This window comes from Sus scrofa, chromosome 6 (genome assembly GCF_000003025.6).
Source record: "Sus scrofa isolate TJ Tabasco breed Duroc chromosome 6, Sscrofa11.1, whole genome shotgun sequence".
Taxonomy (NCBI): Eukaryota; Metazoa; Chordata; class Mammalia; order Artiodactyla; family Suidae; genus Sus; species Sus scrofa.
Window position 1 is genome coordinate 104,622,755 of NC_010448.4, and position 21,833 is coordinate 104,644,587.

General features: G+C 39.0%; 1 protein-coding gene and 1 long non-coding RNA gene across 7 annotated transcripts in view; one reads left to right on the forward strand and one right to left on the reverse strand.

The window, feature by feature from the left end:
* Positions 1-6,509, forward strand: part of LOC110261176 (classical arabinogalactan protein 9-like) — a 76,930-nt gene extending 70,421 nt beyond the window's left edge. For 2 of the 6 annotated variants that reach the window (XR_002345045.1, XR_002345047.1), the window contains exons 2-3: positions 1,755-2,300; positions 4,048-4,603. Coding sequence is in view for 1 of the 6 variants with exons in the window: in XM_021096149.1 (XP_020951808.1) it covers positions 1,755-1,763 (9 nt within the window). In the remaining 5 variants the exon portion in view is untranslated. Of the gene's footprint in view, positions 1-1,754; positions 2,458-4,047; positions 4,604-5,599 lie in introns of those variants that run through there. The other 4 variants (XR_002345048.1, XR_002345046.1, XR_002345049.1 and 1 more) reach the window with 4 other exon arrangements.
* LOC102163958 lies at positions 6,654-21,249 on the reverse strand. The gene is made up of 4 exons (XR_304067.2): positions 21,203-21,249; positions 20,733-20,805; positions 11,900-12,055; positions 6,654-6,990 (listed from the first exon to the last, which is right to left on the reverse strand). It is a non-coding gene; the product is annotated as an uncharacterized LOC102163958 (long non-coding RNA).

The following is a 21,833-nucleotide window of genomic DNA, read 5'->3' on the forward strand; positions in this document are numbered from 1 at the left end:
CAAAAATAAAATTTGGTTTAGTTTCATATGTTTTTAACAATTTTGCAGTGCTTTCAGTTTTATTGGAACTTGTTTTAGGGCCTGTGTATGGTCTAACTTAATGAATATTTTACTCAGTAAGAATGCACACTGCAGTTATTTAGTGTATCAAACATGACAGGGAAACTGGCTGATGTGCTGTCTTACACATGCACTGATTTTGTGTTTCCATGGTCTGTCAATCACTGAGAGAGAGTTGCTGAAGTCCCCAACTACCACTGTGGCTTTGTCTGTGCCTTCCTTTAATCCGACCAATTTTCGTTTTGTGTATTTTGAAGCTCTGGTTTTTTTTATTGTTGGTTTTTGGTTTTGTTTAGTTTTATTTTTTAATGGGAAAGGAGTAATTTACTGGTAGACTTTGAGAGAAAAATTCTTTAATCAAAACAAGTTTACAGGTTGACACTTATGTTTTTAATGCAAAAGCATTTGGGACTGTTAAGTCTACTTGATGACTTGACCCCGCTACCATGATGAAATGTCCTCTTGATTTCTCTGTTGTCTCTTTATTCTCTTGTTATCCTCTTTATTCCTGATAATTCTGGTGTATCTACTTGGTCTGATACTAACAGCCACACCAATTTCTTATGTGTAGTGTTTACATGAAAAATCTTTTCTCACCCTTTTATTTTCAACTTGTCAGTGCTTTATATTTAAAGTGTTTTATTTTCAGTGTATAGCTGAATGTAGCTATTTTATAGCCAGTCTGAAAACCCTGACTATACATTAGACCATATAGTCTATTAACATTGAATATAACTATTTAAATATGTTTGTTACTGTTTTTTTTTTTTTTCCCCTGGTATCTCCTTTCCTGTCTTATTTACTCTACTGAACTTTTAGCTATTATGCTTTGTGTTTTTTTTAGTGGTTGTCATAGAGATTATAACATGTATCTCCATAGCTTATCTACAGATGATATTAGTTGAGCAGTATAGCAGACTTCACAATATAATTTTCTTGTCCCTCTCTTTTCCTTTGTGTTATTATTGTTGTATGTTTCACTTCCACTTCTGTCATAAACCCACAATGTATTGATTACACAGTCAAGAAGAGTTTTTTAGGGTAATTCAGGTGTGTATTTATAGATAATTTTTTTTTTGTCTTTATAGGGCCACACCCGTGGCATATGGAGGTTCCCATGCTAGGGATCAAACTGGAGCTGCAGTCGCCGGCCTACACCACAGCCACAGTAATGCCAGATCTGAGCCACATCTGCAACTTACACCACAGCTCATGGCAACACCAGATCCTTAACCCACTGAGTAAGGCCAGAGATTGAACCTGTGTCCTCATGGATGATGGTCACATCGTTTCTGCTGAGCCAGGAATGGGAACTCCTGTATAGATAGATACTTTTTAACAATGTTTTTTATGCTCAACAAACTATTCTGCTCAAGGGAGCCAAGGATCTCACAAGATAGTAGCTGTCAACTCTGTACTTTGTACTTACCTCAGTGGGTGGGACTTTGCTGTTTAAAAAACTCCCTAGGTGTTTCTATTTTGTGTCCAGAATTAAGAATACCATCTTTGCTGAGTTTCCAGCAATCGCTAGCAAATTTTTCTCATAATACTTTTCTAAAACTATGTAGCATAAATTCTTAGTAAAATACATATGGAGGGAATGAGTCTAAACACATGGTGATGCTTACCTTATAAAAACCTAGAATTTTATTTTCTCCTGTCCCCCTTGCTTCTCCTTCCCTTTTCTTCTATAGCTCCCATGAGCCCTCCCCATGGCCCCAGCCTTATGATTGGAATAGCAACCCTAACTAGAGGAAGAAGTGGAGCAACACCTTTTGATGACCAGAGGGAGGAAGGAAGCCTTGCTGCAAGCTGGTCAGGTATGACAAAGACGTGCCCTTTGAGGTGCTGGAATTGACTCTTGAGTTTCAAGATTCTCAAATTCAAAATCCTCTCAAGCTCAAAAAGTCAAGTCCGCATTTGATTACTGAAAACCTGCATTTCCTCTAACTAGTGTCCTGATGCTTAGTAATGGAACCTTGACTTGATGTCCAGCCTTCTTGAGAACGCAATCCTTATGCCAAGAACTCGACTACCTACTGAGGGAATGAGACTGGATTCTGCTCTTATGAGCCTCCGTTCCCCTTGAATCCCCATCACCAATCCTGAGCCCCTTAGGGTGCAGGAGTCCTGCTGCCATGGGGCAATGTGCCTGTGCAGAGTGGTTGCCTGGCTTCCAGAATTATTGTTTCACCTCTTCCCTCGCTGTATTCTGCCTGCTGGATCTCCTCTCTCTACAGGTAATGCTCTCTCAAACCTGTTATATGCTTCTCCTGGTTCTTTGAATATCATAAATTAATGCATCTCAAACTTCATTGCACAGGCAAATCAAATGAAAATTATGTTTGTTAAAAATGCAGATTATGGGACTTCCTGTCATGGTGCAGTGGAAACAAATTCAACTAGGAGCCGTGAGGTTGCAGGTTCGATCCCTGGCCTCACTCAATGGGTTAAGGATCCGGAGTTGCCGTGAGCTGTGGTGTAGGTCACAGATGCAGCTCGGAGCTGGCGTGGCTGTGGTGTAGGCTGGCAGCTACAGCTCCAATTAAACCCCTAGCCCAGGAAGCTCCATGTGCCGTGGGTATGGTCCTAAAAAGAGAAAAAGACAAAAAAAATGATGCAGATTATGGGATTTCCCACTGTGATGCAATGGGTTAAGAATTCTACTGCAGTGGCTGGGGTCACTGCAGAGGTATGGGTTCGATCCCTGGCCCAGAGCAGTGGGTTAAAGGATCTGGTGGTGTTGCAGCTACAGCTCAGATTCAGTCCTTGGCCTGGGAACTTCCACGTGCCCTGGGTGCATCCATAAAAACTAATGCAGATGATAATTGCGTGAGGCCTGCGGGGGAGGCAGGGATGAAATTTTGCATGTCTACCATGCACTCAGTTCATAACTGTGCTTGTCTGTGGCAGACTAGTGATAATAACTCATCATTAGATGCTCCTCTCCAGCCTAATATCTAGCACCTGTCTCAGAGACCTCTGCCCTCCCAGCCCCAGGAGATGTGGAGCTGAGGACTTGGCCTCATGACAGTGACATAATCCAGGAATCAGTGGATGCCCTGCTTTATCTCATTGTTCCAAGTTGCCTACCACATTTGGCAAGGAATTGGTGTCACTAGTTTTTTCACTGGGCTGAGGAAAATTCTGCAAGATGGGAATTATAAAATTCACCTTATCAGGAGTTCCTGTCATGGCTCAGCAGTAAGGAGTCTGACTAGCATCCATGAGGATGAAGGTTCAATCCCTGACCTTTCTCAGTGGGTTAAGGATCTGGCGTTGCGGTGGACTGTAGTGTAGGCTGGCAGCTGCAGCTCCGATTCAACCCCTACCCTGGGACGTTCCATATGCAGTGGGAGTGGCCCTAAAAGACAGACACACACACACACACACACACACACACACACACACACTCACCTTATTTATCCTTTTCTTCCCACCAACAGCCACCTCCCAACTGCCAGATCCTCTTAAGAGCAGACATGTCACCTGCTATAGGATTGGTCACAAGAACTGGGGGTCCCTTACTTGTCTTGCTGCTCCTTCATTTGTGAAAATTGTAGCAACACATTTCTTCATCTTAAGCATCCACACTGCCTGCACTCAGAAAGAAATTGTCACTTGCACATAAATAAGAGAAGCCCAATACATTCCCTGTGGTTGCAGAAATGTGTTATATTGGAGAGATGGGCTGCTCTGTGGGGCCACAGGTCAAGGAATGTTTGCACCCTTTTAGACCCTCAGGGTCCCTAAAATCTCCACTTAAGGAAGACAGTGCTTGCTTGCTTCCCAGCCACTGGTTACTTCAAAATCTCAAACACTATAAAAAGAAAGAGAGCTTGTTGGTTTTTTTCCCTGCTGACTTTTTTTCTGTTGAAAGGAAAAGTACCAGACACTAGTGGATTAAGAAAACACCAGAGGACAGCAAGCCAGGCAACAGCCTCTGCTGACCTTCTTTGTGTGTACATGTTTCTTTTTTCTCCACAGCAGCTAGAGAACCATCCCACCCGAAATAAAGGCTTGGATGAAAGCTAATGCCAGCTGAAGATGGAGGATTAGGGCCCAGGTTTGAGAGTCCCCTGAGGCCACTAAGAATTTACCCACTTAACAGCTCTGCATTTGCAAGGGACCGTGACAAAACATAGAATCTACAACCACTTTTCAGCTTTAGAAAAAATACTCTCAGGAAAAAGTACATTTCTGTTTCTATCAAAGTTTGTTTCAAAAAAGGTAAAAATGCTATTCAAGTCTTCCTTCTAGCATTAATCTTACTCTTCAGACTAATTTACATGACATAAAGACTTCTTGTTCTATTGCCTTCTGCAAATATATATATTTACATATGAGTATTCTATATTCCCTGATATTTCAGCTGTTCTAGAACTTCCATACTTCCTAAGCATCCTTGACTATACTGAAAAAGTGCTGGCTAATGCCAATTCTCTTCTACCTGACAGCCATCCTTCATTTCTGAGCGTGTGTTTAAAGTTAAGCCAGTGGAGGTCTGATGGGTAGATCTGAGTTCACATCAGTCCATCAGGTATGCATTAAGCATTTGTTATGTGCCTTTTTGTCAGTCACTTGGCAGGGGAAAAGGTGGGGGAAGAGTGCACAAAATAAGAAAGACATCATTTCATTCTTGCCTCTCATAGCTCATAAATCTATTGCTGAAATTAACAGGCCAATAATAGCCTAGTATAAAGTTTAAGTCTTTGGCATTTCTTGGCTGTTCTTTTTTTATTTTCCTAATGCACGTTTTCTTCGTAATTTATATCATCATTTCATTCTACTACATTTTTCAGCTTATTATGGTAAAATTGATAAAACTAAAATATTTTAAGTGTACAACAGGATGACCATTTTGAACACTATGGATACAGTTAAACTTTTTTTCTTAAAAATCAGATCTAGTCATGACCATGTTTGTGCTTCAGTTTCATTTATGACATGAATGCACATGAATGCATGTGTATGTACACAGTTACGCACTTCTTTCCTTCCTTCCTTTTCTCTTTTTTTTCCTGCCCCCGAGGCATATGGAAGTTCCCAGGCTAGGGGTCAAATCAGAGCTGCAGCTGCTGGCCTACATCACAGTCACAACTACACAGGATTAGAGCTGTGTCTGCAACCTACACCACGGCTCACAGCCACGTGGGATTCTTAACCCACTGAACGAGGCCAGGCATGGAATCCATGTCCTCATCGATGCTAGTCGGGTTCATTACCGCTGAGCCACAATGGGAACTCCCATCCACTCATCTTTGAATATAAATCACTATTATCTCAGGATAGCATATATGATTGTATTTAAGCAAATATTGTATCTACCTTCTATCTAGCATTTAGTGTTAACTTGTATCTGGCATAAATTTTCACCTTTCAGCATCTTCTGTGGTCTACCTACAGTCATATCAACAACCACGGTGAAAAAAGTAATGTATGTAGGGGGTTGGCCAGTTTGTTAAGAAAGGGCGGTTGTACATGTGTTTTAAAGAATAGAATAAGGTGAATAAATATGTTCATGGAATTTGTTTTCCAGATAAGAAAACATCTGAGAGCCCCTCCCCCCAGCTTTTCGACAGCACAGTGCGGGTGAAACGTCCACCTTCGGCTCAATCTTGCGCTGAACTTCTCTGGAGCCTCATCAGTTTCTTCTACATTAAATGTGGACAGTGGGTATAACTTGCAAGGTTTTTGTACAGAGTAAGATGTCGAGCTGAATAGGAGTCTGGGAAGACGCCAGACGCCTAGAAGGTAGAAAAGCGCTAAGCAGTCAGGCTCTCCTCAAACTCACAGGAATTGCTTCTCACTGGCCTCGTGGGGGCAGCACTGCCCACTCCTCTGGGCACTGGCACATGGGGGGAGTGTTGACCTGGGGACTGTGAGCTGGAACCTGGACTCCCTGCCCCACCTGTCAGTCAGTCCTCGGTGCAAATGAGGATTCTGAGCAGTGCTTTCTATTCCAGGACGGTCCCTGCCCTTCCTCGCTGTACCCCCTCCCCCTGCGCCTCTGTGTCTGGATCATCCCCCTGCCCCCAAAAGCTTTATTTCAGTGCCCAGTTTGCTCCCGCCTTTTTGGTTAACCTATAACTCATTAACTAATACAGCTCTTTCTAATTCACAAGTTTCCTATCCATCAAGCCATCTTAACAAGAAAATCAGCCCTCATCAAACACAAGAGGAATCTTTGCAAATTGATAGAAAAAAAGAAAATTGGTAGAAAAGAAGATCTTTGTCAGGTCGAGAATTTTCCCTTAATTGCTGGCCCCCTGGAGTTGCTGCCTTATGTTCCCTGGTGGCCTCCAGTCCCCAGGGGTCACAAGGCAACCGGGGGCACTGACCTAAGGCGGGGATGAGTTTGCTGTGGGGCAAGTGCAGTAAAGGAGTAGAATTGCTCCAGTTTTCACCTTTCATTAGGCTACCTGAGGATGGAGAAAACTTTCTCCCTCCTTCTTCCCTCCCTTTCTTCATTTCTTCCTCTGAAATTCTCATTCAAAACACCATCCTCAAAGTGCTATCAGGTAGTTTCCTATCACAAGAAACTAAGACATACAATGAACAGGAAGCTAGTTAGAAATTTGCACAAGCCAGGGTTTCACAGACAAAAAAATTTAAGTGCTGTTTTGCTCCTGCATAGAAAAATTAACCACATAGATGTAAAGACAAGATTTTCTCTTTCTCTCTCCCCAATGTTCTGCAACCCTCCTTCCCATCCAGACCTTTAGAAAGAAAATATAATGGCTAGAGGAAGAGCAGGCGGCAGTTAGCACTGGAATACGAGACTATCTGGAGGTGTTTCAGGTAGGTCTTTGACATCATAGGAATCTCAAGAAAAACACTGCTGATGAGATTTTTCTCTGAGAAGGTGAGGGGGAGGAACCAGGACCCGATGGCCTTATGTGCCCCTGTTTGCTCACAGGTGGACAGTATCTGAAAAACAAAAAGGAGAAACAAGCCTGGGTTACTGGCATCATGATGTAGAACACTTTCAGTAATGAAATAATATCATTTGAGAAATGCCGTTTTCAAAACAAGACTATTAAAATTGAAGAAAATATTCTAATTTGGGGTTTATAAGTGAGTACTAAGGCTAATTGGCAATAGCACTTAAATTACTTTTTAGTGGTGTACTTTTAATCTACACAAGAACCATCAAAAATAATTGATGTCAGAAACTGAGTCCACATTCATAGTTTAAAAGTCAAACACAATCATGCATATCTGAAATTAACCAAACAAAATTTAAGATAGGATGTGGTGAATTTTAGTATAAACAAAAACCACTTCTACTCAAAAATTCTAAAAACACATACATACAAAAATACATACATTAAAAATAAATATATAAGACAAACTCCAAGCAAACCTTAAGATATGAACCAATTTCATATTGATATGAACCACTTTCATATCAGAGTAGAGTTTTATTTGTTTAAATAAGATGACTAATTTTTTTTCTACCTGGATGAATGCAGTCTTTAAGCCAGGAGAGTTTATAGCACTGCAAAGCATTTGTAGTACCTGTTGCCATGGAAACAACCATTGTCTCTGGTGGGATCTGTAAAAATGGCCCAGTCATGCTGAGACTATACACTCTTATTGACCAGTATCTACACAGTGTTTGTAAGTTATAGTATTTTCATGTGCATGATTTGGTTTTATGAAAAAAATGCTTTAAATTAAATAGCTAGGGGATTCTACCACTCTGGCTTCTGTAGTATACAATAAAAAAATTCCACCAAAAGCAACCTTCTAAGCATATAATTTTTTCTGAACTGTTCATTATAATCTACTTCTGCTCATAGAATGGGTATTTCAATATATTTGTTTTATAAATGACATTTCAAGTGAGATGATTTCTTCATGTCTGAAATTTTAAGTGTATGATTAACCCAGTGGTGCTGTGTATCAATACAGCTTTACCTGTAAAGTCTTAGACAAGTTACCTAGTCTCTGAATCCAGTTTATACAATAAATAAGGTAGAGGTAATCATATTACCCAACTCATAAATATTTTGTGAGCACTAAATGAGATAATCCATGTAAGTGCTGAACACAGTCCCTGGCCCAGGGGAAAATTCAATAACCATTAGCTATGAGTATGAAAAGAACTGTTGACAATCAGCTTTGCAACACTTTCAGGCAAGCTAAGGAAATTCATCAGTGCATATGCATATGAAATATTAAGTCAGCTCTGGAAATAGAGAAGTCTATATGTTTATGGCCTTGACTATTGGTCATCTGACTTCAATATTTCTCATGTTACTAGTCGGTTAATTTGGACTAATTAGCCATTCATAAAAAAATGTTTGAGGCAGCTTTAGAAGCAGCACAGTCTAAATATACAAGTTCCACTTCCTTTTCCTGTGTGTCTATGATCCAGAATGAAGTCATAGATATCTGAATGTTTGGGGCAGTGTCAGTCTTAGCGTGCATTTAGCTAGTACTGTAGAAAACACAGAGTGAAAGAAGAAGAGTGGAAATGCACCTGGGTCTGCAGCATCACTCTGCTTTTCCATCTCTGCATGACCTTGGCCTGGAGAACCACACTTGTAAAGGTCAGTTCACTTATTCATGCAATGAAAATCATACCATTGCTAGTTGTAAAAATAAAAGCTCCTAGAAGAAGCAGATAATTTATTATTCTGTTTTTTATTGTTAACATTTGAGAAAGCTGGGCTTAAGTGTGCTTGTTATTTTTCTCTGTATACTCACCTTTCACCCTAATAATATTTGTAACTCAGCTTGAATATGCTCTAATTGTGATGCAGTTAAGGAAGTAGACCTGTAGACCTGATCTCAACCTTTCTGTGGCTGATGACTGGCCACATCAGTTCTGATTCTCCCCCCACCTTTTTTTCCCTAAAGACTCATTCCCTCCTTTTCCAAGTACTGTATATCTCTGCACCTCCTCTCATAAACTTTTCTAATAGTTACTATGGACCACATCTTTCCCAGGAGAAGGGAAAAACATAGATGCATCACAGTCGGGACTGAGTTTGGTATGTAGTGAGTTAACAGATATTGCTGTCAATCCTTAAAAATACCATCATATATTCCCTGTATCTCTCCTGGCCACTGAGAACCATGGATCTCACACAGAAGGAAGCTTCACGGATACACATGTGCTACTGAGAAGTTGGGTGGGAGGAATGTACTTGACTGGAACCGAGACCTGAAGAGCTCTTACTTCCAGGATGCTGTGCACTCCATGGTCAGGCAAATGGTGTCTGGGAGAGGAAGTCTATGGAGGAAGGACGCTGTTGGACAGGGAGAAGTGGGAGATGGTATAAGACTTCAGAGAAACAGAATTCTCATAAGGGAACCAGAGTACTAACTAAAGGACAGAATGATTTGATAGAAAATTTGTGAATTATCAAACAGGTGAAACTATGAAGAAAGTATGTGACCATGGACACTGCAGAATGTCTACCTAAATAAGAAGTTGGAGATGAGAAACGGACAGAAGATTATTATATAAACAGGCTGTAAGAAACTTTAAGTAGGTAGCCAATCCTTAGTGGAAAACATATGGCATGTTTTGTATTCAGCCACTCATTCATTCATTCTTCTTCACCATCATCATCATTGTTTATTACTTTAATTACAGAGGGTATGAAGGAGTAAGATATTCCTTACTCTGGAGAGGCTATATGGTTGAAAAGAAATATGCAATCAACCTTTAAGTCTATGCTGTGTTTTCGAAGTTGGAAATAGAAAATAGCTTCACAAAGAAGATGTTTTTGTTTGGCTTTGACTTTCATGTAGATTTATTTTGTCAAGTGAGGGTGATGAGTATTTTTTTAGGCCAAGAGAACAATATTATTAATGACACAAAGGTATGTATGACATGCTCAGGAAACCACAAAATTCCAGCATAGCTATGGAATAGAATTTATGGGAAAAGATGATGAGAACTCGGTCTGGACATATAGGTTGGAGGCAGATTGTGAAGGACATTATAGAACATCCAAGAAGTTCAGACTTTACCCTGTGTAATAAGGGAGGGCTTTGAAGTTTTATTTGTTTTTATTTTAAGCCAGCTCAAAACTTTTTTTCTAATGATTATGAAAGCAACTTATATTCATTATATCCCGAAGTCTAGCCACTGCTCATATCAGTTTATATCCTCCCAGTGCTTATATTAATTTATATGGAGAGATGGAAAATAGTACATATCCCAAGTTCCCCTCTCAGAGAAGTGCAATCTTGGTAAAACCACATGGTCCCACTGCCTCCTATTTGTAACTGAGTAGATGAGGGTAAACACACACAAAATCTAATATAAAATGTAAGGGAAATACATAAAGTAGACTTGTTGTTTGATGGTGGGAGATACTATTTCAAGCTGGAGGAATCAGGATAAGGTTTGTGAAGAAGGTAGCATAAAAATACGGACTAATATGGAGTTCCCTGGTGGCTCAGTGGGTTAAGGATCTGCTATGGCTCGGGACACAGCTGTGGTACAGGTTCGATCCCTAGCCCAGGAATTTCTACATGCTGTGGTGTGGCCAAAAAATACGGACTGATTCATAAAGTTATTTATGTGGGGCTCATACCAATATATGTTGAGTTGCTACAGTTTCAGTATATGTGCTGATAAAGTGAATCTTTAACATCCAATAAATGGTTGTGTTTGTTCTCTGCAACTGGTCTCAAATTGTACCCATTCTTTAGACTTCACACATATATACAAACTAGTACAATCTCACCATTTCTGGCTTAGGTGTTTACAAGTTTCTCAGGATTACATAAGTAGTCAGAGAAAGGACATAATTCATTCAATGATGCCATCCTGTACTTTTAGAGCCACTTTAAAAAGGATTGCAAGATACACTAAAATAAAAGGTAGTAAATAAAAAGAGCCTGTTAAAATAAAATTTTTCAAAAGATTGAAAAAATGACTTTCATACAAATATAACATGAGAGTATATCCAAGATTGTATTAAATTCCTTATATTAATGAGCCAGTAAGAGGGTAAAACCAGTCTAAAGAGAAGCTAAGTATTTATAGGCAGATTAGTAAAGGAATTTTAAAATAAGCCATCTTAATGGCTGAGTTTGATAGAAAACAGGTTACAACAAACTATAATTGGGGGTTTCTCTGTTATACCAAAATGAAAATATTTGCATCTCTGTGGGACAGAAATCTTTAAACTCTGCTCCAATGAAATTGTAAAACAGTCCAGCCATTATAAAGTTAATCAAAGATATACAAGCCCCTCATGGAGCAAATACCCAGTAATCTTTTCCTATTTTCAATCTGACTTTGACCTCAGATATCCTTTCTGAAGATTATGTGAATACGTTGATTGATCTCTAGTACAGAACCTTTCAAATATAAATAGTCATCCTTCTGGAAACAAATAATATTGAAAGGCCACAGACTCGTGTTTTATTTTCTTGGATCTTAGTGCTGCTGTAAGAATCACAGCTCTAGCAAAATGTGTTTGAGAACTTGTTAGAATAAATTCCGTGTTCTGCATTTATATTTAGTCAGAAGACTGAAGACAGATCTCTAACAAATAACATAAGGAGTAAATTGGAACTGGTTGAGCATCCTATAGACAAGAATTATTTCACTGTTTCTCAATGGACCAAAGAAGTGAGCATGAGATGCTTGGACCAGAATATGCACTTTTGAAACCTGTGATTCCCTTCACGTCATTCATTCACCAATATGTTTATCTGTCAAACATTTTTTTAAAAATTGCTAAATGCTACTTGCTATGAAAGATATAAACATTTATAAAATACTTTTTTATCATTCCTTAATGAGAATGTTTTGCAGTGGTTACAAATGGTATTAACTGTGTATTTGACACCTTCAGTTACCCACCTGGTGGCATTTTCATATTTCCATCCCCTTGGCATTCCTCAGACAAAGATGAAGCTATTTTGTCCTCTTAGATGTGAAGCCACATCAGAAGGTATAATGAAATAGCTGGAGACAAGTGTTTTTGAACAGCAGTGTTGTTGCTCTGTAACTGATGTTCTAAAATTTAAGATATCATTCTTAAATTCTATCCATGGAAAGCTGCTTATGACTTACACATTACAACATAGTCCAACAATAGCAATGAATAGAATCTCACCACTGATGGATGGGGAGTTATGGTCGCATAAGAGATCACAGAATAAAATTTAAAAGGACATCATTCAAACAAAAGTATGAATGACTGTAATGTAAGCTCCATAAGGGCATGAATTTTTGTCTGTTTTGTCCCTCTTGTATCCCTAACACTGAAATACTTAAACAAGAATTATTTAACTTTCTCAAATGCATGGCACGTGATAAACACTCTAAAATTTTTTCAAAAACACATCACATCATCCAATATGCGTAGTCAAAGTGAATATATACTAGGTCAATATGTAAAATATAGAATAATTTATCCATTTAGCACCTGAAATCAAGTAATAGGCATCTAATGTCAATAATAGTCTATGCTTATTACAAGATTTTATTTTAATGTAGTTAATAATTTAATGTCATGTAATGAATGAATAGTGGCTCCATTATATTAATCATAATAAATATATTTTGCTTGGCTTATTTCACAGTGACCTTGAATGACATCAATCAGTCAATGCAGTTGAGTGCAATTTCTTCATGATGCAGGATTCTTTAACAGAATATTTTCTTTTTTTTTGGTAGAATGAAATATACTAAAAAAATTTCCATCACTTGGAATCCCCCTGAGTGATGAATACAACTTTGCCCAGAGACATTGCATTTGTTTTCTCTCAGAGAGTCATTGGGAAGCTTCATCTTGCAAGTAAGGGGGAAGTAATCAGATCCTTAATAATTGATATTTTTAAAAAGGAAAAAAAAATTTTTTTCGGCCACCCCTGTGCTGTGCAGAATTTTATGGGCCAGCATTCAACCCATGCCAAAGCAGCAACCTGAGCTATTGCAGTGACAGTGCCAGGTCCTTGACCCACTGAGCCACAAGGGAACTCTTCAAAAGGAAATGTTCTTGACCCAAGTAGTCGATGTCTTAACAGGGAATCATCTGAAACCAAGCTGCTAGAGGGCCACCCTGCACCGTCACAGCACATAAGGACTAGAGTTCAAGGACGGAGCCCTGTGCCAAAATTAGCACCCAGAGCACGTAGGTTTGTGTTTATAGAGACATTAGTGCCAAGATTTGGATGGAAGACTGCCGGCCTGGAACAGATAATAAGGGAGGGCTAGTGAATGACTGGGTAGCAGCTGCAGCTGGGTACCAATCTGTGTTATCTTAGCTCAGACGTGGAGGCTGAGCCCAGGCTGAGAGTGCACCTTAGTCTTTGGGCTTCCTAAAAAACCAGGACTGTGTAGTTCCTGTTGTGGCACAGCGGAAATGAATCCAACTAGCAACTATGAGGTTGCGGGTTTGACTCCTAGCCTCGATCAGTGGGTTAAGGATCCAGCATTGCCTTGAGCCGTGGTGTAGGCTGCAGATGCGGCTTGGATCTGGCATTGCTGTGGCTGTGGCGTAGGCCAACAGCTGTAGCTATGGTTAGACCCCTAGCCTGGGAACCTTCATATGCCGTGGCCAAATAAAATAAAAAATATATGTATCAGGACTGTGATAAACCAGAGTGGGAAACACTTTATTGGAACTTTACCTTTCAAACACTCATTTGAAAAATTGATATAAATCAACATTTTGAATCATATTGTTACCTTTTAAATAAAATACTTGTTAAAATAAATAAGCATGTCTTATATTAAAAGAAAATCAGGACCATGGAATCATCCAAGAAGATTGTCAGAGACATTTTGGTTACTGAGGTGAGGGCTTGAGTTAATAATTGGAAATATTTTTCAAAAATGTAAGCATTTGCATCTTGAGTTTGTAGAGTTGTACATCCAGCTTACACTTAGCCATAGTAGGTTTAGGTTACAACATACAAAATGTAGTCAAGAGAAAGCCAATGTTGGAACAATATTTGAAAATGTTAAGACAGTAAATAATCTAGTTGTATGATTTTCTAAATTGAAAGCATTTAGATCAACTGAAATTCCATTTGCTCACACACACTTTCATTGAACTCACATACATGTTAAAATTTTTTTATTTAATGATTATTTCCCCATTATAGCTGGTTTATAGTGTTTTGTCAATTTTCTACTGTACAGAAAGGTGACCCAGTCACACATACACATATAAATTCCTTTTTCGCACATTATCATGCTCCACAGTAAATGACTAAATATAGCTCCCAGTGCTATACAGCAGGATCTCATTGCTTATCCATTCCAATGGCAATAGTTTACATCTATTAACCCCACATTCCCAGTCCATCCCACTCCCTCCCCCTCCGCAACCACAGTCTGTTCTCCATGTCCATGAGTTGCTTTTCTGTGGGATGGTTCATTTGTGCTGTATATTAGATTCCAAATATAAGTGATATCATATGGTATTTGTCTCTTTCTGACTTACTTCACTTAGTATGAGAGTCTCTAGTTCCATCCATGCTGCTGCAATTGGCATTATTTTGTTCTTTTTTATGGCTGAGTGGTATTCCACTGTGTATATATAACACATCTTCTTTTTCTCTTTAAATATTTTTTATTCTTAAAAATATCCTACTGCTATAGTTCTACATGGTACTGAAGAAGGGGGAAGTCATTCTGCAGACTTACGTGAAAGCCATGATGACAGTGGAAAAGACAAAGGAGAAGGAATTTTAATTAAAAGGTCTTTACGAGATTTTGAGTTATGCTAATTTGAATGAGGAATTCATGACTATTTAGTAGCCACCTGCCAACAAGTGTCTGACTTTGATTTCATAGGTGTAAAGGCTAGAACTACATACAAGGCATGGATTCATAACAGTAACATGAGCAACCACAGTAAGTTTGCTTTCTATAGTATATAAATTTTCATGAGCTTATTGATATAAATAATGCTTGTTTCTACCCACAGAATGAGAGAAAGTATTTGCAAATGAAGCAACTGACAAGGGATTAATCTCCAAAATTTATAAACACCTTCTGTAGCTCAAAACCAAAAAAACAAACAACCCCATCAAAAAATGGGCAGAAGATCTCAACAGACAGTTCTCCAAAGACATACAGATGGCCAAAAAACACATGAAAAGATGTTCAACGTCACTCATTATTAGAGAAACAGAAATCAAAACCACTATGGGGTACCACCTTACACCAGCCAGAATGACCCATCATCAAAAAGTCTACAAACAATAAATGTTGGAGAGAAAAGGGAACCCTAGTACACTGTTGGTGGGAATGTAAATTGGTGCAACCACTGTGGAAAACAGTATGGAGATTTCCCCTAAAACTAAAAATAGAACTACCATTTGATTCAGCAATCCCACTCCTGGGCATCTATCCAGAGAAGGCCGTGACTTGAAAGGATAAATGTACTCCGATGTTCATTGCAGCACTATATACAATAGCCAAGGCATGGAAACAACCTAAATGTCCATGGACAGAGGAGTGGATCAAGAAGATGTGGTACATATACACAATGGAATATTACTCAGCCATTAAAAGGAAGGAAATAACAGCATTTTTAGCAATATGGATGGACCTAGAAATTATCATGCTAAGTGAAGTCAGTCAGACAGCAAGAAACCAATATCAAGTGCTATCACTTACGTGTGTAATCTAAAAAAAGGACACAAAGAACTTCTTTGCACAAAGAAAAGATACTGACTCAGACTGAAAAACTTACGGTTTCCAAATGAGGCAGGTTGGGTGGTAGGGGGATGCGCTGAGGGTTTGGGATGGAAATGCTATAATTTGGTTGTGATGATTGGTGTACAACTATAAATGTAATAAAATTCATTAAGTAAATAAATACTACTTGTTTCTAATCTAAGACTAATGTGAGTCATTGATCCCTGCTTTATTTAGCTCTGGTTTCCCATTTTATTTTGAACAGAACTTCTGTATTATTTTCTTTTTGACATATCCTTCAAGTATCCCCAAACTCCAGTAATCCCAGCTGAGTATTGGCAGTTTTTTTCTCCTGCCATTTAACTGAGAATGATGAAGAATTGGACTCATCAGGTGGCCAGTAATTGGGTACTCTTCCTTCCCCAGCTGTTGTACTGTGAGCTCCGGGAGGTCTGGCAATCTGTCTTGGTGCTTTGTTTATCATTAACACTTAGCTGGGCAAGAGCAATGCTTAGTAATCATGTGTTGGGAAAATAGAGTTGTATCACCTAAGAACCTGTGTATCTTGGAGAAGTCTTTCTCATTCTAAAAAATGATCTTAATTATTTTTACTCAGAAAATAGCAAAAAATAAAAATAAAATAAAAATCTATGATTCATTCATTTGTTCTCTCTGGTTTCCTTTGCAACTAATTCCCATTTCAATATTTACTATTTTTTTATTTTATGCTTAGTGTGGGTTTAACTTCTTTTTCTAATTATTAAAGTAGAAGCTGAGGTCAGTAACTTGAGAGCTTCCTTCTCTACATAAGATGATTAGTATTATAAATATCTTCCTAAATTCTGACTTTAGTGGCATTCCACAAATTTTGATAAAATAATGTTTATTTTCATTCAAGACAAAATAAAAAACCCATGGGTCAAAGAAGAAGTTGATAGAGGAATTAAAATATTTTACTTATTTTCCAGATAGTTGGAGATTTTCCAGGGATATTTTTCTTATTTATTTTTAATTTAATTCCATTGTAATCAGAGAACACATTATATATGATTTGAATCCTTTTTACTTCAATGAGACCTGTTTTCTGGCCTACATTATAGCATATCTTGTTAAATATTCCATTATTTGGTCATTTTTTTTCTTAAAACTTTTTTGTTCCCTCCTCTATCTCTTTTTCTTTGCAAAATCCAATTACATGCACATTAGACCACATTTTCCACAGTTCACTGATACAATTTTGTTTCATCCTTTTTTCCCTCAGTGTTCATTTTGGATAGTTTCTAGAGCAATGTATTCACCTTTACTAATCTCTTCTTCTACAGTGTCTAATTTGCTGTTAATTCCTTTCAGTGAATTTTTCATTTCATTATAGTTTAAATTTCTAGACATTTTGAGTCATTGGTATCTTTTAAATTCAACTTTTTGAACATCTTGAACTGGTATAATACTTCTTAAAATATGTGTTAATCCTAATACTGGTGTCAGTACTAAGCCAGTTTTGATTGGTTGATTTTCCTTCTCATTATGGGTCTTTAGATGCCCGACATCTTTGAGTGGATGCTAGACATTGTAAATATTACCTTTTGGGGTTTTTGTATTTCTCTAAATATTCTTAAGTTTTTCAGATTAAACCCTTTCTAAGTTTAATTACTTAGAAAGCAATTCCTGACTTGCTTTTAGGATTTGTTAGTCTGGCTCAGAGCAGCATTTAGTTTAGAGCTAATTTTCCCTCTGTCAAAAGCAAGATCCTTCTGAATCATCTACTCAGTACTTTGTGAATCACCAGGTTTTCCATTCTGTCTGGTGGGAATAGGTACCATTTGAGGCCCCACATAGGTGCTTGTTACTTCTGCCTCTAATGGTCTTTAGATGGTTCCTTCCCAAAGCTCAATTTGTTTCCACACGTGCATGGGCCAGTCAATACTCTGCTGAACACCAGGAGTTACTTTCTGAAAAATCTCCAGAGTTAACTCTTAATTACTGTGGGCTGTAAACCACAGGTGCCTTGGCCCCCTGCACTGTCAGTTTCAACTCCTTTGATTCGAGAGTCTATTGGTTCTGCCTGGGTTCTTCCTCACTCTGCCATGGTCTACAAACTCTTTCAAGGTGTTAAGTCTCACTTCCTTTATTTCTCATCCTTCAGATTTCACTGCCCCTTGTTGCTTGGTTCAGTATCCTGAAAATCATTTGTTTGTATGTTTGTCTCTGTATATCTGCCTCTTTCTCGATCTCTCCCTCATATTCTCTATGGTTTGTTTTTATAGGAAGAAAAATTCAGACTGAGTTATTCCATACTGGCCATAATATAAGTTTCTTTCTAAGCAGACAGAACTTTTAAATAAGGAAAGAATATGGCTTAAACATTTCGAGGCAAAAGAGGTTTTAAATTGCACCCCAAAAAATTAAATACCTAGGAATAAACCTGACCAAGGAGGTGAAAGACTTATATGCTGAGAACTATGAAACATTAATCAAGGAAATTAAGATGCAAAGAAATGGAAAGATATTCCACGCTCCTGGGTTGGAAAAATCAATATCATAAAATGGCCATACTACACAAAGCAATCTAGATATACAAGGCAATCCCTATCAAATTACCCATGACATTTTTCACAGAACTAGAACAAACAATCCAAAAATTTAAGTGGAGACATAAAATACCCAGAACTGCCAAAGCAAACCTGAGGAATAAAACCCAAGCAGGAGGCATAACTCTCCCAGGCTTCAGACAATATTACAAAACCACAGTAATCAAGACAGTGTGGTATTAGTACCAAAACAGACATACAGAACAATGCAACAGTATAGAGACCCTAAAATAAACCCAGACACCTACGGCCAGTTAATCTTTGACAGAGGAGGCAAGAATAATATAAAATGGAAAAAAGGTGGTCTTTTCAGCAAGTGGTGCTGGGAAAACTGGACAGCTGCATGTAAATCATGAAATTAGAACACGCCCTCACACCATGCACCAAAATAAACTGAAAGACTTAAACGTAAGACAAGACACCATAAAACTCCTAGAAGAGAACATAGGCAAAACATTCTCTGACATCAACCTTACAAATGTGTTCTTAGGTCAGTCTCCCAAAGCAACAGAAATAAAAGCAAAAATAAACCAGTGGGACCTAATCAAACTGACAAGCTTTTGCACAGCAAAGGAAACCATAAAAACCCCAAAAGACAATCTATGGAATGGGAGAAAATAGTTTCAAATGATACTGCAACTGATGATAATGCAACTGACAAGGGCTTAATCTCTAAAATAAACAACTTACACAACTCAACAGCTAAAAAGCCAACAACCCAATGAAAAATGAGCAAAAGACCTGAATAGACATTTTTCCAAGGAAGATGTACAGATGGCCAACAAGCACATGAAAAAAATGCTCTACATCCCTGAGCATTAGGGAAATGCAAGTCAAAACTACCACAAGATACCATCTCACACCAAATCAGAATGGCCATCATTAATAAGTCCACAAATAACAAATGCTGGAGGGGTGTGGAGAAAAGGGAACCCTCTGCACTGTTGGTGGGAATGTAAGCTGGTACAACCACAGTGGAGAACAGTATGGCGGTTATCTTAGAAATTATACATAGAACGCCCATATTACCCAGCATCCCACTCTTGGGCATCTATCTGGACAAAAGTTTCCTTGAAAAAGACACGTACACTTGCATGTTCACTGCAGCACTATTCACAATAGCCAAGAGATGGAAACAACCTAAATGTCCATCAACAGATGAATGGATTAGGAAGATGTGGTATATATACACAATGGAATACTACTCAGGCATAAAAAAGAACAAAATCATGCCATTTGGAGCAACATGGATGAGATTACTTCTCATACTGAGTGAAGTAATTCAGAAACAGAAAGACACACACCATAGGATATCACTTATATTTGGAATCTAATATACAGCACAAATGAACCTTTCCACCAAAAAGAAACTCATGGACTTGGAAAACAGACTTGTTTTCCAGGGGGAGGTGGAGGGAGTGGGATGGACTGGGAATGTGGGGTTAATAGATGCAAACTATTGCCATTGGAATGGATAAGCAATGAGATCCTGCTGTTTAGCATGGGGAAATATATTTAGTCACTTGTGATGGAGCATAATGGAGGATAATATGAGATAAAGAATATATGTGTATATGTGTGTGTGTGTGAGAGAGAGAGACTGGGTAATTTTGCAGTACAGTAGAAAATTGACAACACTGTAAACCAACTATAATAGAAAAAATAATCATTTAAAAAAGGTTTTACTGTGAGCAATGAACCACACCAGTAGCAGTTCCCAGGCTAGGGGTGGAAATGGAGTTGCAGCTGCCCACCTATGCCACAACGACAGCAACATGAGATCCAAGTTGTGTCTGTTACCTATACCATAGCTCACAGCAATGTGCCCAATCTCTGACAGATTGACTGAGGCCAGGGATTGAACCCGCGTCCTCACGGACACTATCGGGTTGATTTCCACTGTGCCACAACAGGAAATCCCAGGGAATGGCCTCTTAAAGAGTCCAGGAGGCTTAATGCTAATGTATTAGACAGAGTGCTGCTGCTTTCATAGACTATGATAAAGCGGTACGGTGGAGTTAGCATCAGTGGAAAGATTATTTTATCAACAAAGTGAAGAAATTAGGCTAAATGACCACCGAATACTTTTTAATGTTTGTATCAATAAATTGTTTTTTATTGTGAGTCCACATTGCCTAATTTCTTAGTGTCAAATTTCGCAAAATATTTATAATAAAATATTTGAGGACATAAGAGCTAACTACTTCACTGAACTTAATCGTCACATACTAAATAACACTGGTGTTTCTAATGATTACTAATCTATCTTTTGCGTCTATGCACTGAACACAAACAATATTTAAAATTGAAATCAGACCATTTTGACTATAGAATTCTACAATCATGAACTGTCTTGAGGCTGGTAGAAAAATAAATGCAAAAACCCTACTTAGAGCCCAAGTGACCTGTTACTGATTTAACAAAATATTTCAATGAAACTCAAGACTGACCTTTCTGTACCTCATTGTAAGTCTGTGTTTCTGCTTAGGAGTTAATTAGCCCAAGTCTCATTGTGCTGGGAACCTAGAAGAGGGAGAAAAGAAAAGTTTTGTAGAGCAAAGATTAAGGGACAGCACAGAATAAGAAGATAATGTCAGTATCAGGCAAATGGCTATCTGAAGTATTTTCCTTAGAACCTTTTAACATTCATTCCACCCAGACTTTTCTAATCTTTTTTCTCATTTTTTAGTGTGAGCACGGTGCTGGGGAGGTTATTTTGGTTTGCTTTCGAAGTCAGAAGAGAATGAAATTAAACTTGAGAAAAAGTTACACAAAAGTGAACATTAACTATGCAGGAAAGTTTTCAGTTAAAAAGTAGTGGACACAGGGGGCGGAGGAAGACGGCAGAGGAGTCAGAGGACACGCTCACATTCTCCCACAAACACATCAAAAAAACACACCTACATGTAAAACGACTCACCCAGAACATCTGCGAATGCTGGCAGAAGAACTTAAACCTCCAAAAAGGGCAAGAAACTCTTGACATAACTGGGTAGAACAAAAGAAAAAGAGAGAGAAGGATTCAGGATGGGACTAGCATTCCTGAGAGGGAGAAGTGAAAGAGAAAAGGAAACCACACCCTGTGAAACCACCTAACCTACTGGGAGATCAGCCGAGTCCAAGGGACCTCAAAGTTGCCGAGAAAAAGTGCAGCAGCTGGAATGAGGAGGGCAAAGCACTGGCCCAGACCACAGCCTGAGACGCTCCGGTGGGGGTGGGCGCTGAGCCTCAGGCTCCAGAGGTCAGAGCCGGGGAGAGGACTGGGGCTGCGTATGTGGGGACAGCCTGAGGTCCTAAGGAGCACTGTGCCATGGGAGGGGGAAGAGCATGCCAAGGACTGGGAGGGGTGGGGGGACACCAGGGCAGAAGGAACCGGGGAGAAGGCCCAGACCTGCAGGAAAGCGAGGCGCCATTACTGGGAGGGCGAGAGGAGGCAGGGCGGACCGCCAGAAGAAACTCCCTGCACGGAGCATGCGCATGCCTGTGGGCGGCCCTGGCGCTTGCTCCTTCAGGGGAGAAGGGGTGCTTCTTGTGCGGGCTACTGGTGGCCA